General features: G+C 42.9%; 3 protein-coding genes across 7 annotated transcripts in view; 2 read left to right on the top strand and 1 right to left on the bottom strand.

Moving 5' to 3' along the window:
• Positions 1-8,389, top strand: part of cabin1 (calcineurin binding protein 1) — a 40,013-nt gene extending 31,624 nt beyond the window's left edge. For all 4 annotated transcript variants that reach the window (XM_038704664.1, XM_038704662.1, XM_038704665.1 and 1 more), the window contains 4 exons: positions 1,636-1,894; positions 5,755-5,913; positions 6,058-6,260; positions 6,369-8,389. In XM_038704664.1, the coding sequence (XP_038560592.1) occupies positions 1,636-1,894; positions 5,755-5,913; positions 6,058-6,260; positions 6,369-6,530 (783 nt within the window). In that variant the 3' untranslated portion in view covers positions 6,531-8,389. The remainder of the gene's footprint in view (positions 1-1,635; positions 1,895-5,754; positions 5,914-6,057; positions 6,261-6,368) is intronic.
• Positions 8,390-12,837: 4,448 nt separating this feature from the next.
• Positions 12,838-15,725, top strand: tbx16 (T-box transcription factor 16). Its single transcript, XM_038704671.1, has 8 exons — positions 12,838-13,008; positions 13,118-13,220; positions 13,586-13,750; positions 13,979-14,125; positions 14,217-14,287; positions 14,436-14,524; positions 14,616-14,829; positions 14,914-15,725. The coding sequence occupies exons 1-8, from the start codon at positions 12,890-12,892 to the stop codon at positions 15,332-15,334; spliced, it is 1,329 nt and encodes a 442-aa protein (XP_038560599.1). The 5' UTR covers positions 12,838-12,889; the 3' UTR covers positions 15,335-15,725.
• Positions 15,726-19,476: 3,751 nt separating this feature from the next.
• Positions 19,477-27,402, bottom strand: klhl22 (kelch-like family member 22). 2 transcript variants are annotated; one of them, XM_038703185.1, is made up of 7 exons: positions 26,592-27,402; positions 24,877-25,042; positions 24,462-24,785; positions 23,885-24,294; positions 22,686-22,878; positions 22,293-22,526; positions 19,477-21,933 (listed from the first exon to the last, which is right to left on the bottom strand). In XM_038703185.1, exons 1-7 carry the CDS (start codon positions 26,840-26,842, stop codon positions 21,592-21,594), a joined length of 1,920 nt encoding a protein of 639 aa, XP_038559113.1. In that variant the 5' UTR covers positions 26,843-27,402; the 3' UTR covers positions 19,477-21,591. The 2 variants fall into 2 exon arrangements, with proteins under 2 accessions (XP_038559113.1, XP_038559114.1); XM_038703186.1 differs by having other exon boundaries at positions 24,474-24,785.
• Between the last annotated feature and the right edge of the window lie 246 nt (positions 27,403-27,648).

Here is a 27,648-nt window from a genome sequence, read left to right as displayed (position 1 = left end):
GGATATGAAGGATTCTTGCCTGCTTCTCACAGATTCACACATTCCTTCAAGCCCCCACAAGTGCAGAGCTGTCCGTATAGTGCAGAACCAGAAAACTGGCCGTGTTGTGCTCTGTGCATTGTTTTCTCTCTCAGTTTGATGCCATATCAGGAGAAAAAGCATGTCGAGGTTTAATTACCTGTGCTCTTTGTTGCTGTCACTCAAAATCTGATATAATTTCATAATCCTTTTGGTTTTTACTCTCCTCTACCTCAAGACGCGATGGAGGTACTTCATTAAAACACTCCAGTCTCACCCGGTGTATTCTTCACAAAGGCGCGCGCCTGTGTCAGTCCCATTTGGGCAGGCAAATTAATTAAAATGTTCAGTCGGCTGGTCTTTCAATTGTGTTGGAAAGATGACCGAACCTGTACATGACATCTACAGCCCCTCTAATCTGATTTAATGCCCAATCCTGATAATTGCAAAGAACAATCTTTCAATTCACATTGAGGGACCTCAGTTTGGCTGCCAGCAGCCCACTCTTTCCACACAGCCAGCAGTGGAGGAGCCTACAGACCGAATGCATGCTGTGTGCTGCAATTTTTTTCAGGTACAGTGTTTTTATAATATGCACGGTCCAGCTGACTTGTTAGTGTCTTTGTTGGCGATGTTTAATTCATGAGATATGAATCATCAAAGCTGGCATGCTTGAAGCTGCTGTGGCTCTCTGTGTTGAGCTGAAGGAGCTGTTGCTGTCTATGCTTTTGGAAGACTACTCTGTTTTATTTGCTTGTGCTGTACTGTGTGAATTCCCTAGGGACCTTCATCAGGTACAGCTCTGATTCAGAGCACAATTTGACTTCAGGTCCCAGCAGAGAGCCCGAAAGCTCTGATATTGCTCAATTATTTTCTGTTATCATACTGTATCTGTCAGAGGCTGCTCGCCATGACAGTGTAATGTTGCCTCTAGGCTTTTGATATCTTGACAAACTGTAGTACGTTTAATAGTCACCCCTCTGTATCAAATTATGAAGTCATAATTACTTTTTTTACATAGCTGCATAAATAATGCAGTAAAATTCTATGTGGTCCTCCGCTGGATATAAAATTCATTGTTTCTTCAGCTTGTTAAAAATTGCCACAGTTCATATATAAGACTAAAGAGCTGGATTTACAGGCTTATAAAGGCTAGTTTTCATCCAACTTCCCTCCATTTTAAATTGAAAACTAGAGAAGGTGTATTCATTTCTTTTAACTGTGCTCCTCTGTGTTGCCATGACAGCGGCTGTGAGAGCAGGGCGGCTGTTGTCACAGGTTGTTTGTGCAGCTCTTGTGTTTGTAAGTGGTCCTCAAAAGGACACACAGGAAAGTAGCTCAGAGGGATGTAGTGTAGAGCTGTGCTCCTCGCCAGCACCCAGCACAGAGTCCGGCACACACGTAAGCCTCTGAGTCCCTGGGGGACAACATCGCAACTCTGTAATGGATTTCATTGCTGATGTGCGTTGTTTGAAAAGTGCAGCGGTATCGACTCTGTCTCCAGGGAAGATGTACAGTTCTCAGGAATCTACCTGAGCAGAGGAGAGTTATCGCTGCAGATGGATCCTCAAGGTCAGTCACAGCTCCTAACGACCTCTGCTCTTCTGTCTCCAACAGTCTGCAGGCGATGCCCCGACCACACCCAAGTACACCAAGGAGCACAGAGACATCTTCTTCCCCGCCTCCCTGCCTACACCTGTCCTGCTCAGCCACACCTCCTGCCATCCCCTGTCTACCCCGGACAGCCAAACCAAATCGGTGTACGAGCCCCTGAGCAAGCTGTCCAGACCTCAAGCCTCGGGCTTCCACGATCAGCCACAGCACAGGAGAGCAGCTAGCCACCCTGCTGCGGCCATGGCCTTCCTGCCACACACAGGTACAGTGGCCTCCTCCTCCAACACATCGCTCTCTATATCGTTGTTTAGGGTTTTTGCTTTAATGTGAGGACACATCTTATTGTGCTTCTGATGCTAGAAAGATTTGAGAGAAGAAGGTTTTGTTTGAAATTAGTAAAAATGCAGGTGTAGTCGAGTGCCAGTGTCAAGTTTGTAAAAGACCCTAAAGTTCTTTAGTCCATGTGACCAGCAGGGGGCGCCTGTGTACTTCCACAGATCTGTTACATAACAGCAGACTCTGGCCTGGTTATATTTTGCCTTTTGGGTTTTGTCAGTCCCCCAACGAGAGTTTTAGAAATCAGTGCCCTCCAGATTGTGACTCTTTTTCTGCCTACATGAGCTTCTGGAGGGGTTTGGCATAATCATTGCCGATTCACATAATGAATATTCTGACAGATTAATTTGCTGTTTATCTCACATTTCATATCTAAAAATGCAAATCATTCACCCATGGTGGTCAGCCTGAATTCCCCTGATATTCTAATTGGCTTGAAATGGAAAAATAAATAAAAAAAAAACCTCTTACATATGTAGTATTTCGTAGTGTATTCTTCTCATTTGAACTCCTCTCTAGTTTTTATATGTTTGTATCATTTAAAATTTTTTAATCATTTGATTTTGTACGAAGCCATTAGAGGGCAGTAAACCGCATTTGGAGACACTGAAGGCAATCCTTTTGTTGTTGAGGCAGCTTTCATTTCTTTTCTATCAGATAAGTGTTCAGTAAGAGCGATTGTATTTGACTCTCATCCACATGGCTCCTGTTTTTGCCCACTTTCTCTTTACCTTAATCTACTTCAACCGCCGAACGCTTTGCTTAATTTTACCTCTGATATCTGCAGATATCTTGCAGGTAGCAAAGTTGACAGTGCTTATGAGATGTGTGACCCTGAGGAGTGTTGTATTACATGAAAATCTACTTTTGAAATTGAAGAACCAAACAAATTTTTTGTCTTCTTTGCCAAGAAAAGCCCAACCAGAAAATGACACGAGTGCTGTACTAAAATTAAAGGGTACACCTGTAACACCAAAATCTGTGACCTATCAGATTCTGTGACTACACCCAAAGTACTTTTGGTGCCTGAACCCAACCAAAGTACAACCACTTCACGTCGCCAACAAAGCTTCTGGCGCTGTTAACTGATTACTTTTAGTTACTTTTGGATTACTTCAGTACCAAATATGCAAATACCCGGCGGGGAATGATTGCGGAGAGCAGCACAGATGAGTGAGCAACGAAACTGCGATCAGCAGCCCCCAAGTGAACGCGGCCTCATTAGTTGACTCAGCCCCGGGGTGATAAGAGACAAACCGGCAAGAAAGCCACCTTCGTACTGCATTCCCAGTGGTCAGACTGGCCTCCGTCGGAGGCTATGTGCGGTCCCGGGTCCGGCTGTCGTTTTCACTCACTGGGAGCTGGAATCAGTCCACACAGAGTCTGCATGACGGGTTGGGGTCATAACCACATTTAACTACTGGCTACACAGCAATCAGTATCTGCAACAAACCCCTCCCTAGCTTTGTGTTTTTACAGGAAACATGCACGTAAATAGCAAATAGCACTCGGTTTCCTGTTTCATGGAAACTTTCTGCTGAAAGTAATCCCAGTGAGTAATCCTCGTTTTTACAAAATGGATCTGTAATCTGATTACGTCTTTATTTTGTGGACTGTATGGAATACAGTTACTTTATGTTTGTATCCTGATTACGTAACACCGTTACTCCCCAACCCTGCTTATCACCCTGATGTGTCGATCACCGGGACAAGGAAAAAACAAACCAAACCCCAACTCCTTATCCCCGATGCTTTCAAGCCAATACTATATAAATCTATATTTCAATGCAAAAACAAAACAGGATGAATAATCACTGAAGCAACTGGCATTTACATTGGCATATTATAATACATTACCTTATCTGGCCAAGGTGTAACTAATCGTAACTCTTAAGAGTTCTTAGTGCGACAAATATTGTATTCATTTCATAGGTGTCATTTACACTGGGGAGGCTGGGGACATGTCCCCATCACTTTCTTTTTTAAAACATTTGCTAAATATGTTCTGAAAAATGGCTTGCAAAAAGAAATGTTAAAGAAATAAAAATGCTTTGAGAAAGATTTATTTGCACAATAAGAAAAAATGCATTGCAATGTAAATAAAGAAGAAACAACTGTGCTTGTCTAAAAAAAGTAACTTAAGCTAAAAAAAACAAGCTGCAGATTACTGCATTATATTCTGTTAACAAAAGACACTTTATATAAAAGACTGTTCTACCATGGTGCAGAAAGTGTCTCCAGGATGCAGGAAATTAAGTGTTTAATGTTCTAAACTTTTCTAGGGGAGGACACACAGACCACCCATTTATATCAGCATTGAACATTTCATCAAAATAGTGTTAAAATATCTTCGATGTTTTATAAAATTCAGGTAACTTGGTAAATAATCATTTTCTCGGGCTTAAAATTCATACCAATTTTCCATTATACAACAGTGAATTTGGCATTTCATCCTAGGTGGTATTAAAAAGGTCTTAAAATGTCTTGAATTTAACTTTGAGAATCCTGGGGGTACCTTGAATTATCACACTTATTTAAACAATGAATTACCCTGCACATATTTAAGAAATATATTCACAACTAAAGAGTTATTATATTACACATTTATACATTTTGTTTCCCATCCTCTTATTCTGTAATTCATGTAAAGGCAAACATTACTGATGAGAAGAATAATGATACAAAAATAAATACTTTATGAATCGTTTTTAGTTACTTTTTAGAATCACATTTTTGGTTTATCTTAAATCCCCCCCCCCCCCCCCCAAAAAAAAACAGTGTAGACTTGTTAATAAATGAGCTGTCAGACCGAGCTCTGTCCCTATCATCACCTATTACATGTCATGTGACGAGCATTTTTTATTTTTGTAGACAATTACATCAATAAATCCAGTTTACTGGGAGTGTCGGTAACCAGTAGCTGCATATTAGCAGTTTGTGTGGCTCTATTCAAATTTCCTCAAGTTATTAAAGTTGGATGACCTTTGAATGTGTTGCAGACACATGCAAAAGTTTTGGCATTCACATTATTTGTCACGCATGTGCACGCACACACACACACGCTAACAGAGGTTAGCATCAAGCAAGACTGCAGCGCTGTGTATTATGTAATAGTTACCTGGGCAACATTGGTGGAGAAGCCTGAGTATTAGATCATTTCTGTTTTCATTTGTTTTGGTCTAAGCTGCAGGGGGAAAAGGTGCAGTTAATTCACATGTGCTCATTTCAGATAACTGTCCAATGAAGGGAACTTCAAAGGAAAATTGCAACTAAACTTTTCGGTCACTTGGCAAAACGTCCAGAATGTTATATTTTTACATCTAAATCTAATTTTTAAGCCACAAAAAGTCAGTCCCTAGTAAGTGGTTATGTCTTATGTCACAGTGTGTACGGTCAATAAAGTCAACAGATTTTGTTCTGCCCTTTGCATCAAATAAAACCACTTTCATCTACTTGATCAGTTTCATTTCCATCAACACATGATGTATAGCCACCACATATCGATTCACTAAGGACAAAAAGTCACATTAAGTAGGTCAGATGGTTCTGTAAATACTGTTTTATGTGGGCCAACAATGCTGGGAATCAAGCCTCAAGTTCTTGTTGTTAATCAGTTCTGACAGACAAAATGCATAGAGATAATTCTGATGTTTTCCATGACTAATAACACAAAAACTAACATAACCAGCAAAGTTGTCAAGGGATCCGAAGTTAATTAGAAGTACTCTACAACTGCCAAAGGCTTGGAGGGTCCGGTGCTGATAGTATAGTTGTTTTTGCCCACAGAGGAGCGGGAGGAGCACTCAGAGGGACTTTCGTACCGACAGCAGGAGTCACACCTTTGTCAACAGATGAAACTCGCCACTGTATCCCAAGTACAAGAGTCAGCAGCAGGCTGGTTCCAGGAAGAAACTGCCACATGTAGCACCGCACAACCTTGCCCAGGTCAGAACCTTTTGAATCCGAGGTGACAAAACGTCACAGCAGGATACCTGGATTGAATTAATAATCGACCATTACAAAGTGAGGCTTCATGTGCTTTGAAACTGTTCTAATATTTAGGAATGTCGTCTTGTTTTTCTGACTCAGACCAGCAGCAGTATGCCAGCAGTGAGCAGTCAAAGCTTCCAGACCCCAACCGAATCCGCTCCCGTGTCCCACCTAACATGCCAAAGCTTTTCATCCCCTCCACTGTTGCCAAGTTCCCACCAGAAATCACAGTAACACCTCCGACACCCACACTTCTCTCCCCCAAAGGCAGCATCTCAGAAGAAACCAAACAAAGACTTAAGGTATGCATCTTGCCTCTAAACATGTGCTTCTGTGAGTGTGTCTGTGCGAGTGTGCTTAACCATACATGCAACACTCAACAGTGACCCCTGCTGTCTACTCCTGTACAGAACGTCATCCTGTCATCTCAGTCTGCGGCCACAGTCAAAAAGGACACTCTGAGCCAGCCGGCGCTGGAGGTGCAGGAGACATCTAGCCAGGAGTCGTCTCTGGAGAGCGAGTCGGATGAGGAGGAGGAAGAGGAGGAGGAGGACGATTACATGGACATCTGAGCCCCTGAAGGCCTTGCGTGCACGCTGAGACTGAACTGACATTTGTCGCAGCTTGGCCTCACATTGCCAAACCGTGTGCCCCTGTCTTTAAAAAAAAAAAAAACAAGAACTCAAAAGAAAAAACTAAAGGAATGGTACATGTCACTGCAGCTGTCTTTGTTGATGCTATTGTTCCCTCATGTGCATTACAAAAAAGCACTCCCAAACTGAAGAAATGCCGTATTCTCATCGCCTGTCATGTCACTGTGTTGCTCTGCTTGTCAGCAGTGACGTTGTGAATGACAGACTTTGATGGCTTTAGTCTCACAGCATGTCTGCAATGTGCCATTTATGCATATCACACATCAGCTTATCCAGCTCCCAACTGCACACTGGATCTGGCAAGAAAGACTTTCAGCCTTAACACCAACCAGTCCCGTGTTTATGCATCTTTTTTTATTTGCTTCATGATTTATGCTAAAGGCCAATTTATGCTTCTGCGTCGAGTCTTCGCCGTAGCCGACCACGTGAGCATTTATACTTGTGCGTTAGTGTCTGCGTCACTCTGCAATAGTTATTGGTGTAGGCTGCTACAAACCAACGATGACTGAAACTGAGCAAATCATGTTGGAGTTGGAGCTGATCCATGTTGAACAGCAGTTACTTTTAAATTACTTAAAAGTAATTTTTGGGGAGGTACGCGTCAGGCTAGGGAGTGGATTCGACACAGAAGTATAAATTGGCCTTAACTGTACCTCCAAGCTGCAGCTAAATCATCGTTGGAGAACCAGCCGCCAATCTGAGGTGCCTCAGTCTGGACTGATGCTCAGCAGCATGTACCTGCTGTCCTCCACTTTGATCATTTACTTTGGCATGAGAATTTCAATTGCAAGACACGTCGCACAGGCACATGACACATTTCAGTGAACACAAGGGTGACATAAGGATCAATCGGCTGCATTGAGGTTCGTGCCTCGTGGAGCTAACGGGCCAAACAGCCTCACAACCTGTAGCAGATTGGAAATGTTTACACTTAACATTTGGGATGTTTTTCCGTTAGCACTTAACTCTGTGCTATTTTTTTGTACTCACTGTATTTCATGTAAAATATATATATATATATTTTTTTTTTTTCTTTTCTTTTCTCTTTGGTGTGCATTTGTAGCTAAGAAGAACAGTTCTTACCAGGAAGGCGTCCTGTCACCAGCACTGATCTGAATAATATGGAAATGGGTTTCAGTTATTATGAATTAGCTTTTGTACATCTCATAATCCAGATATCTTTTCAATATGTTTGGCTTTTAATGGGTTGAGTATTAAGCGGAGGAAGTGTGTGCACGTGTGAGAGTGAAAGGGTCACTTCAGTTTCAATCAGTTCAGGAAGCGACTCACCGTTAACGCTTTACGAGATCTTTCCTGATTTCGGTGGAATTGAAATGCATGCTGAAGAACACTTTCTAATACAGATGCCTTTCCATTTAAACCATTTTGGTAAATTTGTCACAATTCTAGCTTAACTCAGAGGAAGACAACAGAATGTTTTTTACAGATTGTTTTCTATAAAAAGAAAGATATTTACTGATAGTGTTTCTTGAAAGCTGTCTAAAAAGAATTTTTAAAAAGACACAAATGAATAATTGTAAACAATCACCCTTCATAAAAAGACAAACTGTTTTGTATTTTATTTCATTATTATTTTGTGTGTAAAAAGTTTTCTATTGTTCTACTGAGCTTCTGGGAATGTACCACGGCTAAAGACGTGACCGGGTTCAAGGCTTTAGCCCCCCCCCCCCCGGCTCAGGCTGCTGGAGGGGAGCTGTTCTGTGTCTCGACTGAATGCATTATAGATGTCAAACCAAAAATATATTTGAGAAAACCTATTTGTTCTGTGTGCTACTTAAAATACCATCCAGATGTGCATAAAATGTTATTCACAGGAGGCCAAATACGACGGTGGTTTTGTTTGTAGTCTCTATAAACTGTCGACAGAGTTCAGACCCATTGAGCTTTCTAAGAAAAACAATAAGGTAAAGTACCTTTTATTGTTTTTCTGTTTTGAGAAGCCACTTTTACTAACAGTTTGACAATGAAAATGATTTGTCCTCAGCTCATAAAATGTATATATTTTATATGAACTTCACCTCCTGTCAAAGAAGTTTAAATTAGAAGAGGTTCATTTTGATTGTTTTATATTCCTTTCTAAGAAGTCACCAGGTGAGTTGTCGGCGAGCTGGGACATCCATGTTTACTGAGTATTCTGCAAAAAGGAAGGAGACGGTTACTCACTAAAACACACGGCAGGCATTTTTGTCAGCAGTCGTGGCCACACAACATTTCAACAGTGATAGCTGATTTCTTGGCAGCCAAGTTTATTTTGTGCGTGTGTTTGGCCTATTAAGCAGAAAAGACGCCTTTTAAATTTCATCTGTAACACACTCAGTGTTTGATGCCTATATCCTAATGGCTGCTAATATTTATGTTAATAATTTCTGTCATGATTAAACAACTGTTAAAACAACCAGGTATAAAATCCTTCCAGATAATTTCAAAACCAACTGACAGATGTTGTATTATCAAGTAAATTTTATTTATACAGCCCAAAATTGCAGTGCCTCAAAGTTGCCTCAAAGGGCTTTAAAGTCCGTACAGCATACGACACCCTCCATCCTTAAGGATCCCCCCCCCCCCCCCCCCCCAAAAAAAAATGAGTGATTTGTGTGATCGATGTTGCTTTTAAATCATTTTGAAATCTAAAGTAAATAAAAATAAAGTACATTCAAAAGTATCTCCTTCCAGCCACCATGCTTCCAGTGGAGCTGTGGCTGGCGGACCACCCCGCTGACCACATTGACTTTGTGGTCAAAGGGCTTGTTCACGCTGGTGTGAAGTCTCTGACACGAGGGAAGTCATTAGTCTTCATTAGCAACTTCCAGGAGTTTCTTATGAAGTGCTGTGAAGTTGTCATTTGCCCCCTTTACCAGGCAAGCTAGATTTGAGGTTTGTTTTCATATGTGATGGACCAAATGTGAGCTCGCCCGACCCCTAGTTGTTGCATCTGAGATCACGTTTACTCTGCAGTTAGGACAGGGACGCCAGACAGGATATTGTAATGGATATTTTTTTATCCCTCCTGATAGAATCTGACTCATTAGTTATGTTATCTTGTTTAGGAAAAATACCGTCTATGCTTGGGTGCCACTTTACGCAGACCTTTTTAGATGAAAGTTTTCTGCTGTGCCATAAACTGGACATGATGTTATGAATCCTCTCTAATCACATACAGCATCTCAAAGCAGATAAAGTCTAGTTATAATTGACCTGTTGTCAGGTGAAGGCATTTCTCCTGCCATGTGAGATTGTTCAGTCTCCGGTGACATCATGTTGTTTCCAGCCGTGGGGCTGCTAACACAAACCCCTCAAAGTGGCCAATTAAGCATCAAAAGGGCATGCTGCATGGCTAATGTGAGCGAAAGGTGTGAGATTTCTCGTCAGTCCACTCCAGGGGCTCTTTATTGGGCTGCAAGAGAGCCGTCTGATCCCCGGGCCTTGGCTGTATATTGGCAGCTGTTAACTGTTGAGCACAAGGGGATCTGTGCAGTTAAAGCAAATGGCCAAAGACTGACACCTGGGAGGTGGAACATCCCTGCCAAAGGTGATCCAGGAGGGAGGGAGGAGAGACTGGAATCAAGCATGAGATATGGTCATGTAATTTGAGCGGGAGGTATGAAGATATCTATGATTTGATTCCTCCTGTCGTCCCTCATTATTTTCTCTTGTAGCTACACTCATACAGTGTCTTTAGGACCTTTAACCAAATGTTTTTGGTAAGCAGTCCCTATCAGTCTTCTCCAGAAGACCTCCCTGATGTGTCAGCCAGTCTAAATCACCCCAGACTGGCTGTTACATAAGGCAGAGCTCCATGCCATGTCTCTCTGTCCCTGACTTTTGTCCCCAGGCCATGTTCTGGGGCCTTTACCAGTCACATCTGTCACCTCCAGATCCAGTGCGTAATGGGATTGACACTGCTGCTGCTGAAATGTACACCTCCGCTCTAATGCCGACACACTCTGCTGCTAGAGTTGAAGTGATCTGCAGACAATTTCTTATCAAAATCCCTTTATTTCGCACAGCTTCTTGCTCCTAAACACTCAAAGAGCTGTGTGACCTATCTGCCCTGTGAAACAGCTTAAGGGGATCCCCATGCAGGCCTCAGAGGAGCTGGCTAAGTGCTAAGTGAGGAGAGCCACACTGTACCTGTGATTAATAACTCCTCGACAACAGTTGGTTTCACATGAGGAGGATGAAAAGTCATCGCACTTCCTCAAGGCCAATGTTGTGCCACCAGGTTCCACAGAGGGTGGAGTGCAGGGAGAGTCCTGCATCGGGGCAATAAACACGAGTCAATGATCGCGCAGAGATCTCTGCATCTTTAAGTGCACCATTACAAGCTGAATGTCACCATTTTTATATTCTGCATCGACCACAAACAGGAGCCTTAAAGAGGCTAGTCAATATTTTCACAGGGAGGACTTTTTAGCAGGAAACATCTCGTTTTGCACACTTAACTGCTGATTCTACTGAGTGTTGTGCTACCATCAAAATTGTGGGGTCATTTATATGCCGCACACATTGCTTTTAAAAGTCTTGGTCATACATTGCATATGGTTTTGGTATCTAACCTGTTATCCAAACAGTTACAGTTGCAATTCCTTTGTGCATGGGTGTCGGAGAGCTGAGCTCACAGGAGGCATTGTATGCAGCATGCAGACATGAGAATACAATGAGAAATGGAAGTGATGTGTCTGTGCTAGAAAAGAGGTTGAATGACATGTGAAAGTCACCTCAATTCAAATTTTCATGTCAGTGGAAGCAAGAGTATTTATCTACCTAATTTTGTTCCTCTATGCAAATGCATGCAGTGTTTAGCATTTGTTTTGTCTGTGGTACGGGGTATGATACAGGCGGAGACAGGCCTATGAATGACACCCGTGGATTTTGCCTGGATGTGGATGGCGGGGGGGACAGCCGAGTTGTTGTGGCAGGTCTTTATTGTCAGACCCCTCCTGTCCCATTCAAGGCTGACTTGGGCTTGTGGTGCTAACTGGCTGTTAATTGCCTGCCTATACACAGGGCTTTCTCCACATGCAGAAACCAGCTCCTTCAAGGGAAACTAGCCTAATGAGATTATCTATCAGAGCATGGGCCTGTCTAGACACCCCAATACACAACCCCCCACCCCCCCACAACCACCACCACCACAGCCTGCAGTCCTGCAACCTTCACAGGATGCCCCCAGGTGAAAGTTACCTGCAGAAAGAGAGAGTGCATGTTGTCATTACACCATTATGGGTTTACACAGAGTTTCCCACCCACTGTGTAATTTATCTGATGGAGAAAGCTGGAGAATGTAAGAGAGTGTAAAGCTGTTCATGCATTTGATGCCAGAAAATGTCTATTGTCTTTTGTTTTTATCCAATTTCAGATCAATATAAAGGACATGCAATAATTAGGTTCTGCTTTGAGAAAACTCTTCTTTAAAATAGAAGCATTTTAAAACACTGACTCCCCCAGTGCACACACAACACACAGGAATATTTAAAGGCACCCAGCATTCAGTTATGTTAAATGTCTTAAATTGGGTATTTACCACATTACACAAACATACTAAATGCCATTTTGGTGTGTGGTGATGTGTGTGAATGATATTTACACAGATTCTGGTGCCGCTGAGAATCCTGATCTGCAGCAGGGAAGTCTGTCCATATTTGTTTTAAAGTCTCTTAGCAGTTAATAAAGATACATTTCCTCCGTCCCTCTTCCTGTGGGGACGGTATCAAGGCTCTGTTAAGTCTCTTTGATTTCCAGCGCCCTCCAATCACAGCGGGGCACTGACTCATCATTGTGCCACTTCAAAGCCTGGGAATGTCTCTCTTGACCCCACCCACTCCGTGGCTCCCCTTAAAAGTCATGGTCATCTCTTCCTGCAGGACTCAACAGCTTTGAAATATCTGCTTCAACAAGACTGACTAACCTTCTGACTGCCTGAGCTGCTGGATTTCTTTTTTATTTTTACACACAAGGCACCAGGAGGGAGAGCAGAGCTGAAGAAACACTTGGATATCACTGATACTGGACTGCTTATTGACCCTTAGTGCATGAACCTTTTCAAGCTGTGCTACTACTGAACCTGAAAAATGCAGTCCATCAGAGGTAAGTGTTGACTGACTTTCATTTGATTTATGCTGGGCTTTCCCAACCAATTTTAGTTTTGTTGTCTTTACCTGAAAACCCTTCTTGATTATGACTTGAAGCTTGGATGTGACAAATCTTATTTACTCCTAGACTTGAAGCCCAACTTCAGCGGCCCTCCTCCCTCCTCCATGGCTGCCGGCCCCGATGCCTATCTCCAGGGCAACATCAGGATGACTCTGGAGGACCCTGATCTCTGGAAGTCCTTCCATGGAATAGGAACAGAGATGATTATCACTAAACCTGGAAGGTAAGACGCCAGAAAAATTTTAATTTTTAATAAAAATGGTTTGCAAAGGAGTGTCCCCTGTAGCTGTGTTTGCTTGTTTGTCTCATGTGTTGCCTTCTGTGTTTTCCAGGAGGATGTTTCCACACTGTAAAGTAAATCTTTCCGGGCTCATTCCATGTGCCAAGTACATTTTACTGGTTGACATGGTCCCCGAAGATGGTTTCAGGTATAAGGTAAGACAGCGGTTATTTTTCCTTCACTTATGAATGAGCATCTTGATATCATTTTTAAGTATCCTTGACTTATCACAGCTATGGCTTTGGCTGTAGATATCCTTCAGTAGTTAAGCCCCCCACCCCCACAAACACCCTACATTGTACATCAAAGGGGTGCTATCTCTTCCTGTTTTTCTATCCCCTGCTGGGAGCCCACTGTACTACCCCCTATCCCTGTGGGTGGTACAGGCCGGCAGTCACTCTCCACTCTATCGTCCTCCTCTCACACTGTGAGGAAGGGAAGAAGCTGAGGCTCCTTCTGTAAATCACCTTTCACTATGACAGGCAGACTGACTGACGGACTATCTCTCTCCTTCCTACAGTGGAATAAAGAGAAATGGGAGGTGGCAGGAAAAGCGGAGCCCCAGCCTCCCTGCAGGACCTACCTCCACCCTGACTCTCCGGCCCCAGGGAGCCACTGGATGAAGCAATCCGTCTCCTTCCTCAAGCTCAAGCTCACCAACAATACGCTCGACCAGCACGGCCATGTAAGTAAGAGCACTCGAAACAGGGTGCTTAACAACAACTCTGTATTTCCAAATTATATCTGCACTAATTTCTCAAAGCATGTTGGACAAATTAAGTCAGTGGGGGACAAACTGGTAACGCTTAGCAGACTGGATGTTTTGGCAGTGACATAGTTGAGACTAAATTAAGCTGAAAGTGCTTAAAATCAGTAAAGTGCTCTGAATTAATCATTCTGTTTCTATCTGCAGATAATTTTGCACTCCATGCATCGCTACCACCCGCGCTTCCACATCGTCCAGGCAGATGACCTGTTCAGTGTCCGCTGGAGTGTTTTCCAGACCTTCACCTTCCCTGAGACTTCCTTCACAGCAGTCACAGCCTACCAGAACACCAAGGTCAGTGTCTATCACTCCAATCCAATGCAAACTGCCGGTAGGACATCACATGTGATTGAGATTTTTACTGATTTGATTTCCTCACTTACAGATCACAAAGCTGAAGATTGATCACAACCCATTTGCAAAAGGTTTCCGGGATGAAGGCACTAACAAAAAAAGGTGAGTATCACACTGGAAAAAAAAACAATCCAGTTGCTGGTTGCTTTATTTAAAAAATGGCGGCTCACCTTAGGATTTCCTTTGCTGCAGATTGTATTGAAAGTAATGTATATAGCATTGTTTTAATGAACCTGATGTTCCTTTGCAGGCGTGCAAGCAAGAACCCAGCCTGCCTCGAGAAACGGGCCAAGATGTCAGACGGCTTGAACAGGGACTCTGAGGAGGGCAGTCCATCAGGTACCGTTTTAAGAACCCCCTTCCTCCTGTTGATGTTTTTACATTCTTGTCCTGTAATCCTAAATTGATCCACTGATTTGTGTCTTCTCAGACTTCTGCCGGTCATCGTTTGAGGGCTATGACGGAGAGGAAGGAGACCTGCCCAAAGAGAAAGAGGGCGATGCCGTCAAAGAGGAGCGTTACTCCCCGTGGGCTGTTGAGAGGGATCCCAGTGTGAGGACTGACTCCCCTGCTGGGACAGACCCCAGGGACATGTACAACACAGAGCAGCTTGTTCCTGCTCCAGCTTCCTACCAGCCGTACAGGTGAATACTGGTACAGTAGTGCAACTAATAAGAGAATAATGTCATGATAAACAGAACGCTGAGCATCTTCTTTTTACTTTTTAGGTTCCACGAGTATGGAAAGTCCCCCTCTCCCACCTCCAGCATCGGCAGCAGCTACAGTGGATCAGGACGCAGCAGCTTTGAGTCCAGAGTCCCTGATGTCGCCACCGTCCCCGATCATGATTCTTCAAAGCCCCGTACACATGAGATTGGCCCTTCCCCTTGCGGCCCGCAGGACTACACCGGGGTCCTCAACATGACTATGGCCCAGGCAGGCAAGCCAGGGGTGATCGGCCACCACATCTACAGCCCATATGGCGCTGAGCAGCCCCTGGGCCAGTGGAGCAACCCCGGTCCCGCCCAGTACCCACCTCCTCACCACCTGACTGCTGACTACACCACGCAAGCTGTGCACCACGGCTATCACCATGGCAACGTGGCCGAGTGGAGCCAGTACCCGCTGTTCTCTTATTCCTGCTGGTGAAGGGACCTTCAGTGTTAACTGACTGAGAGTGACTTTACCAATGCTGCAGCTGATGCAGAGCTCACAGCTGCGAATGCATGCCCAGACCAGGCTGAGGGCCAGAGGCCTGAGACAAAAAAAACTGGAAAGATGACAAGAAGTATAAGGAGCCGCCTGCTGCTGCCTTCTGGACTGACAGGATTCAGACTCCAGTTACGCCGATTGAAACTAAAGTGTGCTGCTCCGTGCTGATTGGTTGTTTTATGGTTGCAATGTCTATTTATTTTGTATTTCATCTCATCTCCAAGTGTAAATATTATTTTTGTAAAAATAAAAAAAGAAAGAATAAGGGTGCAATGTATGTTTATCCTCAAACTGTGACGTGATCTGAAAATAAAAACCTAAAAAAAAACGTGATGTCTTGTTTATGTATATAGATTTAAATAGTTTATATATATATATATAGGTCTTATTATATATTAATCTTTCCAAAGGTAGATTTGTTTTAAAAAGACACCTAGTTTACATATAACTTTTGTCTTTTCCTTCGGCAGTAAAAAACTGCGTTTCAACATGAGTGGATGATGTAAATAATAACCCCTTACTAGTGCTTACATTCAAACTAAATGCGATACTAGTTATCATTACAACCCCTCCGATTTCTGTCCAGGCCTTTACGTCTTCCACTAGTTTTATGAGCCATGAACTTCTATAATTAGTTTTCATCCAGTCCATCTTCTGCGAACAGCAAGTGTGAATGAATGAGTGTATTGTAAATGTGTCTTTGTTTGTGGGTACACATCTGCATGCTTTGTATCCGGCCAGCTCTGATAGGCAGCACGTCCTTTGGTGGTGTTTGTTTGTATTTCCTCTTTGTTGATCTAATGAGGGCCACTCTGTAGTTTCGACAGGCCCAGCATGCATTAAAGACATTGTATTACTGACTCTGGCTCACCTGCTGAGGTTTACCCATCGGCATCATAAAGCATTGCACAACTCCCGTTCTCCATCTCAATGAGCCTTAAAAAGCATGAAAATGGGGGGCTGTTGGCTCCTTTTCACAACTGAAAAACACAGGCTTGCCCCATCGCCTACACCCTGGGTGGATATGAGCTGCTAATGACTGTTGTAAAGTCCAGGGGGATTGGGGAGGAGGAGGGGGAGGTCATCCTTCTGGAACAATTCTGGCGTGGTGTTGATTTTATTCGGTGCGATTCATTATCTTGGAGGCTTCTTGAACCAGTACGTCCACCCCCAGACTTCCTCAGCTGTATGTTTCACGCACTTCATTTACTCATTTTAATGAGGATAAGAAAAGAGAGATCTTAACAGGAATCTGCACCACAGGGTGAGAAGGTCAATGTGATGAAGTTCAAATTCTGGGATATTATGAGATTATACCTCCCAAATGCCATCTTTTTGATTAAACCCAGTAAAGATGAAATCATATTGGAAGGAATAAGGACAAGAAAATCCTGACTAAGACATAAAAGAGCTTCAGGATATTGTTTGAGATGATACATGATATTACATCCTTTGCACATAATCTGTATTTATAGACATACAGACAAAGCTTAAAGCGAGTGTCGTCACAGGAATATTTAGGTGATAAAGTTTTTGGTAGAATTTTACAACACAATACTGTCACTGTACCTAATGTAATGTCTTAATGGGACGGTATAGTTGAAAATATACCTTGGACCCCTCTTTCTCAGATCAAAAAGAAATCTGTTATCACACTTTGATATGATTATGTTTTCCAGACAATTTAGAGATTATCTCTGAAAATTGTGCTTTAATTCACAACCATTGTATTAATGTCAATTATTTAGCTCCTTTGGTCTGTATTGTGTTTGTAATATTGTGCTTGTCTTTTGTGTGTGTTTGTGTTGTGTTCCCTGATCATCTGAAGTTGCATATAGTTAAATGCATTGTAAATTGTTTAATTAAAAAAGGCTGGGGGTAAAAGCTGCAGAAACGTCTGAGGTAGAATTGTGTTTTGAGGATGCAAACTTATTCTTTCAGAGGGAATTTGTCATAGCTTGGTCCCAGTCCTCTGAATGGCTGTCCACATCTCAGATCTGTTTAGAAAGTCAAATATGAATGAATTGGTTAGTCTGATCATCAGGCTAAATTTATTTGGTAAACTACAGATTTTTTTTTTCTCCAGATAGACAAGAATACAGTATTCAGCAAACTGTCAGAAGCTGTGAGTGTATCGCTTTGCATTTGTAACAAATTTGGGGGTTAGAAAGAATTGTGGGAGGCCAACATGTTAGATAGACCTCCAGATCACGTCATGCTGATGCTATTTAATCATCTGCATCACAGCAAAATGGTATATACTGCACGATCTATTATGTTTACTATAGAGTAATAATACATTTTATTTAATTGCGCCTTTCATGGCACTCAAGGTCTCCTTACATCATATAAGAGCAGTAATTAAAACATACAGTAAAGTAAGAATTTCAAAGTTTGGGTGCAGGATAGGAGAAGGCCCCAGCAGCCATTGTGCTGTGGTTGATGGCTGGTAGCGCCAGTAGACCTGCTGTAGAAGACCGCAGGGAGCAAGATGGAGTGTAAGTCTGAAGGAGGTCTGTGTGATAAGCAGGGGATAGATTGTGGAGAGCTTTGAATGTTAATAACAAGATTTTAAAGTTAATCCGCTGTGACAGTGTAATTGATGAGCCGTCCTGTTCTGGATGAGGTGAAGTTTGTGAATAAGTTTAGCGGGGATGCCTGCCAGGATCGCATTGCATTAGTCAATGAGTAAATACATACTGATGCCATGCGTGCTGCGCTCTCTGTACAGGTCATGGTGGTTAGGGCCTTTAGTGAATGCCTCAGAACGTGTTGTAATTTAAAGACAAAGCCACTGTTTGTCAGAGTCCCTCAGTGCAGCAGCCAGTCGGCTCCATAGATGTCCAGGAGGAATATTGTCGGCCACACAGTGAAAAGCACCAGATCTGAGGACCTCCTCCTCTCCAACACAGCAGGAGAAAAAAGAATGAAAGTGAGCACTTAGTAAAATTCCCTTGACACACACACACCCACAAATCCACTGGGTTTAATCTGCATAGCTCCACATCAATGAGTAATTTGGGCCTTTTAATTGCTGTGATAATGGTCCAGCAAAGAGCACCATATCGACCTGCACTCAGATGCCTGTAACGGCCGCTGACGTGTTTAAGGGCATGACATAGGCTATGTCTTAAGTATCCCCCAGGTGGTACTATAGCTTTAGAATGAAAAGACCCGACGCATAAATGCAGCAGATTGTTGATCCTGGTTGTCCGATGATGGTGTCAGCAGATCCCACCAGACAATTGGCACAATAGTGTGAAACAAGGGGGGCGGAGGGGGGGACACTCACTTAGGGCTGGCGGGGGGTAACAGATGTAGATGAAACAGCCTCAGAGAGGAAAGCAGCAGTCAGCCTTCATAAAGCTGATGGAGTGTAGGGCCAAATGGAGAGGAACTAGTAGAGACTGGGTGGAATAAAGGGCCAAGGCAGCACCCACCACTGCTGAAGTTCAAACAAGGACGACATTTATCAGTGGAGATTGTCTATTACATTTATGAAAATGTGTTGAAATACACAAGACTGAAGACCCAAGGTTTAAACCCAAAACTATGGCATTCGCAAGGATTTTAGGGATAATGAGGTCATGAGCCGACACACCCACCTTGTACTTTTTGTATTTATTTAGTTAGCTGACTATTATTTAAATGGAGCAGTTCTTTCAAGGAAATTCTCTGAACTTTGTTTCTAATTCCCCTTTAATTGGCACTAGATTAAGGGTTTTTATTATTATGTAGGTTTATTAGGAAGTTACACACCTGTAAAATTAAGAACTTTCACTTAATTTCCCAACACAGAGCCTGAATAGTGTTTCACAGGTAACTTTACGTTGCCAAGAATACATTTGTAATGAAGAAATATGAATCTGTGGATTGTTATGTTGAACTTTAAGTAGCCAAATTTAAATATACCAGAATCAGCCTAAATAATACACACCACTTGCTACTTTTTAGTTTAGTTATAACTCCCCCAAGGTTGCTAAAACCCCTCAAACTCCCAGAGAAAATATGGAGGACACGACCTTGGTGTCCTCAATGGCAGCCGCTGACCCTCAGCTAATGTGCACATCCGACAAAAGTGATATATTACAATTTTTATTAAATTTCAAAACTAATCTCATGAGTAGGATACCAAGTTTGCATATCTTGTGTGACAGTGTGTTCTAGTGCACAGCATTTTTTTTCTTAGGACATAACGCTCATTATATAAAAGAGAAAGGTACATTTTAAACTACACTGGAGTTTTCCAACAATAGAGACATATACACAGTGTAGCAGGTGTCATTAATCTTCTTAAATGCCAATATTAAACAGCCTAACAATGAACTGAGGCAACAAGCAGAAGCATGGAGCAAAGTGAAAGGAAATATTCTAAAACCTTCTTCATTGTGCTCTTTGGATTGAGTCATGGAATAGCATATACAGTATGAAAGATCAATGAAAGGACAAATATCAAGACAGAAATAATTTACAGACGTGGCAATATGTTGTGAGCTGAGGTCACCGACCTGGAGCACAGGCGCTTCATCATTCGGGTGCAAACACAACTCGGTTCAACAACGTTTTTCAAAACCAATCATGATATTAGAGGCACAATACCTAAGTCTCATCTCCATCCACAGAATGCACCGAAACATAGAAATACATTTCACAAAACAAGTTCAGGAAAAGGCACAATGTTAAATTAGAACAACTTCATGATTACTCAGTAGTTTGGATATGAACACAACGCCATAACCATAGCTGCTAGGGTGAAGAACGAAATTATTTCCTTAAATATCCTTAAAAGAACAAATCTTGGCAGCTAGGAAAAGTCCGTATTACCATTCAAGGTGGGTTAACTAACTAAGGAAGCCTTCTCTCACGACCCTGTCCTGAATGCTGTGTTATTGGGTTTTGATTCTAAGGTTTTGGTTTTGTATCTGCATGTTAGTCCTGTCACCTGTTCCGTTTAGTTCTCCGAGTTTATTTCATTAATCAGCTCGGTATCTGTTATATAGTCTGTGGTCTTGTATCCTTCGTGGTCTGTGTTGTTCTGTTATCTTGCCTCCCTTAGCCGCCCTGTCTTATTAGTTAGAATCCCTTTTGCTGTGCTGTTAGTTCAGACTTAGTTTTTAGTTTGCTTGCTACCTTTAGTGCGTCCTCTACCTGATGTTATTGTTTATCTGGTTATTATCCGTCAGCTCATGTATTAGTTTCTGTACCACAATGCTTGAGTTCTGTCTTTTTGCTAGGTGTCTATTTATGTTCTCTCCAGTTTCATTAATTAATCTGATTTTGATCCTTCTGCTTTAGTCTCTGTGTAGACTTTATTATTATTGTTATTCATCCTCATCTTTAAGTTACTTAGTATCTGTCTTGTCTCGTATCTTAGTTCCTTGTTCGGTGTCTTAGTTCTTAGTCCTGTACCATTAGTTCATGTCTTATGGGTTTACTCCTGGTCTGTGTACTTCTGTGTTGTTTTGCTCTTAGTTCAGGTCAACCCTAATCCTGTGTGGTTTTTGGATTATACTCGTTTTTAGATTTTCTGTTGGATCACCGTGTTTGCTTGGACTACTATTATTTGGATTATGGACTCAGCCACTCAGTTTTAAGTGTGCTCACCTTTTGTTTGCTTAATAAATTTCTGAACTGCACCAGTCAGACTTAGGGTTCTGCATTTGGGTCCACCAACCTTCTCCACCACCTTCCTACACCACAAATCCTGACACCTTCTTAAAATGATGAGGCAAAACTTCTTAAGTACCTTCAACCAAGTCCAGTTTAACCCACGTCAGATAAATATGACCCGGATGACTCAGAATCTTCACAGAGATCCATATTACCATGCATTGCATACCCAGTAGTCGTCACTGCTTTCTTTCACTTGAGGATATAGAGGTTCTCTCTGTGTAACAATGGAGAGGCAGCTACAGTTACAAGAAATACTGAGGGATCAGGGACAGTAGCATTAGCATTTCAGGAGGCAGACACGATTATTATAAGATATCTGAAGAGGAACAAAAAGTGTGCAAAGGTCCTGAACCTGACACTTTGGTTCAGAGGCACTCAAACTGGTCAATTTGCAAGAAGGACAAGATGCTGCCAGAAGCATTGCCCCCCAAAATATCCTCATGGTACTTAAAGTTCAACATGCTGTGTAAGAAAAGTGCATGGCAGTCTCCAGTGCTCACATCCAGTTCAACACAGCTGCTTCAATCCTCACTGGAGTCCTCTGAGTTGTCCATGTCCACATCCTCCCATGAAGCCTTGGTGTGCTGCTCCAAGCTCTTGGCATGGGCGATCACAGCAGGAGGCATGGGCACCACGCAGGCCGCCAGGCCAGAGACACGCTCCTTAAACCGTGTCTCATTCTCCCACTCGTCTGTGTCGGTGTTGTACACGTGAACGTACTTCATCCTTTTGCCTTTGTCGTGAGAGCGTCCTCCCAGGATGTAGATGCGATTGTCCAGCACTGCTACGCCGGGTTCTCCATGTCCAGCAGGGAGGGGGGTCATTAAAGACCAAGAGTTGGCTTCAGGGTCAAAGCATCCCACCTGAAAAAAGGGGACATTTTTCATAAAAGTACTGTCCAAACAGTCAAAAAGCCACTACTCTGGCTTGTAATTAAATCAATAAGTCAAAATCACTTGCTTTTTCAGGCCTTCATCAGAATGTAAAAAAGTGTTGGGCTTATTAGACTATAGAATATTTTCTAATTTAAAACACAGAGAGGATGCTATAATGCATGACCATCTGTGTGTGTAAAGAAATGGAAAAAACATGACAAAAGCAAGAAAAATACATCAGATATCATCTTGAACTGTGTGAAAGACTGCAAGGCCACAGTTTACCAGAGTAGACACTGCCTTCATTGTGCAACAGTAAACACCACTGATGACTTGTGACACTGTACCTTCAGGACATCCCGACGATATCCACGCTCATCATTGCTTCCACCGACAACATAGACACGTCCATTAACAGCCGCCATGCCGTGCCACGCCCGCTCCACTGGCCCCTCGGCACATGCTGTCCAGTCATTGGCCACAGGGTCAAAACAGTATGTCTCTTTGAGGTATGCCATTCCTCTGCGCCCACATGTTATATAAATTTTCCCATCTAACACTGCTCCTGCATGGGCGTAAACCTGGAGGGAAGGTTAGACTAGTATTAAAGGAAAATCAAGGGAATACCTGGTAAATAACGGGAAAGCCCCATTAACACATGTGAGTATGTAGCACCATCATGTGGATAACAGCAGTATTACATGCATTTTTATTCATCTTTCCAATCTTTATTCTCACACCTCTCTCTTTAGGGGTGATACAAATTCCCACATGTTGGTGTGTGGGTCATAGCGCTCCACTGACTCCAGTTCATTGCAGTAGTCACGCCCTCCAATGGCATAAATATGGCCACCCAGCACACAAACACAATGGTCAGCATGCTGCTGCTGCAGAGGCTGGATGGAGCACCAGCTGTTGTGACGAGGGTCATATCTAGGAAAAGTATTAAAAACAGTGAAGAAAAGAAACTTTCTAAATCCAATCAGATCTGTAAAACAGTCCCAACGTATAAGAGCTGCCACTGAAATAATTAGTCTATTAAGCAATTAGTTGTTAGAAAATGTTGATAATTGATTTAATAATTTATCACGTTAAAATGCCACACACTCACTGCTTCCAGCTTCTCAAATGTGAGGATTTGCTGCTTGTCTCTTTTTAATTTCTTAGAATTTTATCTGAGAAAATCTTCCATAATATTTTTTTGACATTTTATTTACTAGCCCCAATCAATAAAACAGGTGGGCTTATATATCAGCCAGTATTAGCTTATTGCAAATACATCTGTATCAGCAAATATGTCAACCAATATGTAACAAGTGACAAGCATTGGAGAAGGAATGAAGGTATGTCTGAAATAGGTTAGATGTGCAGTGATACCATTACACAGTTTGTCCACCAGAGACCACTGGCTTATTTTTCAGCCATTAAACGTTCTGCTCACTACATGTTTTAGTCACATTCGTTCAAATGAAAGAAACAAACTTAAAAGCATCCTTGAAACGAATATTGGCTGAAATGTCCATCAACAGACCAAATATATTTAGTTCACTATCATGTAATCTACTCCTAACATTTGTTTTCTGCATTTTTCTTTGACTCCTATGATTTATTCTATTATCAAAAAAGTTGCAGATTAATTTTCTGTCAACCAACTTGTATGTATTCAGCTGTAAAACAAGTGAGTTGCAGTGCTAAACAGAATACAGTTTAAAAGTTCATATCTGCACTTTTAAAGCTGGGGTAGGCAACGTTGGAAAACTAGCAAGAGACAGATTTTGAAAGTGTCCAACTGTAAGAATCCCACCCCCTCCTTTCAGGCCTCCCTCTAAAGCCACTCCCCCAAAACACATTTCCATCTGCAGTGAGTGCACAGGCAGAGTGCACACAGGTAGGCAGGTTGGCCAGCCAATCACTTCATTCAGGATAAATGGGATCTCACCTCCAGCAGCGGGTCTCTGCACGAAATCCACTGGTGTTCTTGTCTCCTCCAATGAGATAAACAAAGTTGTTGAGCACAGCGACGCCCTGGTTGGACATTCGGGGTGCGTGAGCTGCAGTGAGAGTCTTCCACATCCCCCAGCTCGGGTGGAACACCTGAAACAAATGCTCTCTGTCTGTGAGGGAGCTGGAGGTGAACATCCCCCCGAAGCCCAATATACATTGGAAGGTGGACCGTGGCTGGGTGAGAGGACTCTGCAGGACGGGCTGCCAGATCTCCTGCTCATGGTAGCGCAGGGCGGCTGACACAGAATCCTTCAGTGGACACTGGTTTAGTCTGCCATACAGCCTCTGCAACACTTGTTTCTCAATAAGGCAGAAACGAACAGCATCGAGCATCTTGAGATTCTCCTTTGGGTCAGAAAGATAAAAAAAAAAAACTGATCGCCATTTCAGGCAGATAAAGCTACGACAAAGTGTGAGTAAAACTAAGCAGGTATAGAATCAATAACAGCGATTCCTTTCTTGGTCAGTATATAGTGTGTATCTGAAGAGGTGAGTACAAAATAAAGACGCACCTTCTGACTGACCTGCAAGTACACCTGGTCAGTTTCCACCTGCACAGGACTGTAGTGGTAGTGAAGAGCTGCCTCGTACACCTCATTTTCACTGTTCACCTGAAGCTCATCACTGCTCAGCGCTCTGAAGACTTCATCTTGAGGGAGCTGTCGGTACACGTCGGTTCGAGACAAAGTCTGGATGTTCCTGAGGATGTAGGAGTGGACCCTGGCATTAAGTTGTTGCAATCCGTAGAGATCAGCTAGATTATACACCTCTAAAATGTTGCTCTCATCCAGCCAGGAGAAAAGGAAATCACAGCAAAAGCCGATGACAATCTCAAGCTTTAAAAAACACAAAAGGACACCGATTAGCAGAAAATAAAAACACAGCTATGAATGTTGTTATCTAGTGCAAGAACAGCAAAGCGCTTACCTGTACTAGCGTGGCAGCAATCAGGACTTCCTGCACACACTCCAGGTCTAACTCAATCTCTGAAGTGTAGATGTAGTCAAGTATTTTTTTCATGGCCATGTAAGATACTCCATGAATTGGGATCTCTTTTTGCTGTGTCTCCCGAAGGCCTCCAGCAAACATTCCCCTAGTGGAATACAGTGCCGCATTGTTAAATGGGGTAACCTTGTGGCGCAGTGACGATAACATGGATACCACCTAGCCACAATCACTTTTGCTGCACGATATCTACCGCTCTTTCTCTGCAGATCATTTTCTACAATGAACTGTTCAATAAAGACACAATTCCGAAAGAAAAAGTTTAGGTTAAGCCAAGTAGCCACCTGAAAAGTGAGAAATTCGAAAAATAATCTGGTGACCTGGTACAGCCAGAACAGTCTAGAGCTCAATGCTCTGAAGATAGCAGTGGACTTCAGAAAGAGCATCATCCTGTCCCCAGTCACCACTGTGGACTCCTTCTGCTTCCTGGGCACCATCATCTCCCAGGACCTCAAGTGGGAGCTGAACATCACCTCCATCACCAACGAGGCCCAGCAGAGGATGTACTTCCTGTGGCAGCTGAGGAAGTTCATGATGGTGCACTTCTACACCGCCATCATTAAGTCCATCTTCACCTCCTCCATCACCATCTGGTACGCTGCTGCCACTGCCAGGGACTAAGGGCAGGCTGCAGCGTATCACTCACACTGCAGAGAAGGTGTGAGGCTGCAATCTTCCATCACTTCAGGATCTGTACGCCTCCAGGACTCTGAGGCCTGCAGGAAAGATTGTGGCCGACCCCTCTCATCCTGTTTGGGACGCTCCCCTCCAGCTGGAGGCTGCAGTCCATCAAGGTCAACGTTGCCTCTCGCCACAAAAACGGCTTCTTTCCACTGACACTCCAACTCCCCCCCCGGTTCTGGGGCTGCTGACTGCTTCATATGATTTCAACCAAATGTTTGTTGAATCTACTGAACCTCAGTTGTCATTCCCTTCAACCGCTAATACAAATCAAACCCAGCAGTATGCATTATAAGCTTATCTGTAAAGGGACGTTGGTGCCTTATCTTTAACCTACTTTTAGCATTATAATGGGATTACAGGGCTACCTACCAACACTAGGGCTCCTGCACAGTAAGTTACAAACCAATGTAAAGTACAATACTCCTGTATTGTTTGACTTTACATTCAATACACCTATCTTTCTCAATCATCTGTCTGCTGGCTAAGTGTGGACATCTTAGACTGTATCTGTGACTTACTTTATTTTGTCCATGAAAACAGTTTAATTTAGGTCATGATGTAAGCAGACAAGTAAACACAAACCACAAAGGGTTAGGGTTAATGTGCACAGCAAGCACCGCAGGCCACTGCTGATCATATGACAGTGTTGATAAAATGCAAGGGATGGTGTACGAGACGAGAAACTTTGTTTAAACTGGACTCTGCACCAAGACCCGGATGTGTCTTGTGAGACACTGCGTCTACAAACACCTGCACTGACTGATGTGCTAATGTGTACGTAAATGGTGACAGACAGGAATAAAATAAAGTTGGCGTCTGCGCCGGTGGAAAGAGAAAGAGCGAGCCTTGCATCTTGTTGATGCTGACACACAAGTAAAGAAACAAAAGGGGAAACTACTGTGAAAATAGAAAATGAAAGTATAGCAACAAAAAGACCTGTTGTTGAGTTTTACCTAAAATAATCGCAAGAGGCTGCCAGAAGTATACGATGGGCTTGGATGGGTCGACCCTCCACCAGCAGCACTACATCAAACAGGATGCCACTTTGTCTGAGAGACAGCAGGCCGTCCAGCAGGCTTCGGAAATGGGCTGAACTTCTGTAGGTCTGTCGGCCCTGGCGGCCCGCTGTGCCAGCGCGTCCTCCCACTGGACTCAGCTCTCCATTCTCAGCCATGGCAGCGCACAAGGGCTTCATCGCGTTCATCTGACGACTGCTAATATCATTCTCTGCGCATATTTCTTATAAGTTAATGTCGATACGTAGAGAAACATACAGGAAGAGGGGGGAGAAGCTGGGAAGCTAGTGGCTAAAGAAGGGTGCTCAAGGTTGCTTGAAATTCACTGCATAGTCTCTGTAACGTTGCAGATATTTAATAAGTTATAATACACACGATTCACACAATAGCTTAATAGCTACAAAAAAAGACGTATACGCCCTACCATCGACCTACTTCTAGTTGCCACTGCGTCGCTCACCTGTCAGGTAATGTTAAGTTAGTTTTAACGGTAACAGCAGCTAGCAAGCTATCAGCTTGTTAGCTCGCTAGCTGGTGAAACGCACTCACAAAAACACCAAGCTGGACAATTTAAAAACGGAAACAACGCCACTGTGCGAAAATATCTTCGTGTTCGTCAAAAACAAACGGTTTTATATTGGTTGTTTCTGTCGCAATGACACCATATCCTTTGTGGAGTGACTAGCTAGCACAGTCGCCTGATTTCTTGACAGATCAAAACAAGTCTGTTTACCTTTTGGTGTCAGGCGGTGAGCTCAAACGCTATTGGTCGTTGCTGTCGTTTTGTCCCGCCTACTTTGTAAGAAAGAGCCAATCAGAGACGTCTATCACACTGCAAGCAATTAATGAGACAGTTTCAGTTTAAAATAACATGTTTTTAGTGTGTAGATTTTGCCATTATATTATTTTTATCCCTTGTTCGGTTTTATAGTATTAATATTGATAAAATAAGTGTTTCAAAGGTCATTTCCAATGGGTCTATGTGTGTCTGCTG

The sequence above is a fragment of the Micropterus salmoides genome, unplaced genomic scaffold (genome assembly GCF_014851395.1).
Source record: "Micropterus salmoides isolate LMB-PRFRI ecotype aquatic unplaced genomic scaffold, ASM1485139v1 Ms_hic_scaffold_7, whole genome shotgun sequence".
NCBI classification, from domain to species: Eukaryota; Metazoa; Chordata; class Actinopteri; order Centrarchiformes; family Centrarchidae; genus Micropterus; species Micropterus salmoides.
Note: the sequence above shows the minus strand (reverse complement) of the source record. Positions and strands in the feature narration are given on the sequence as shown.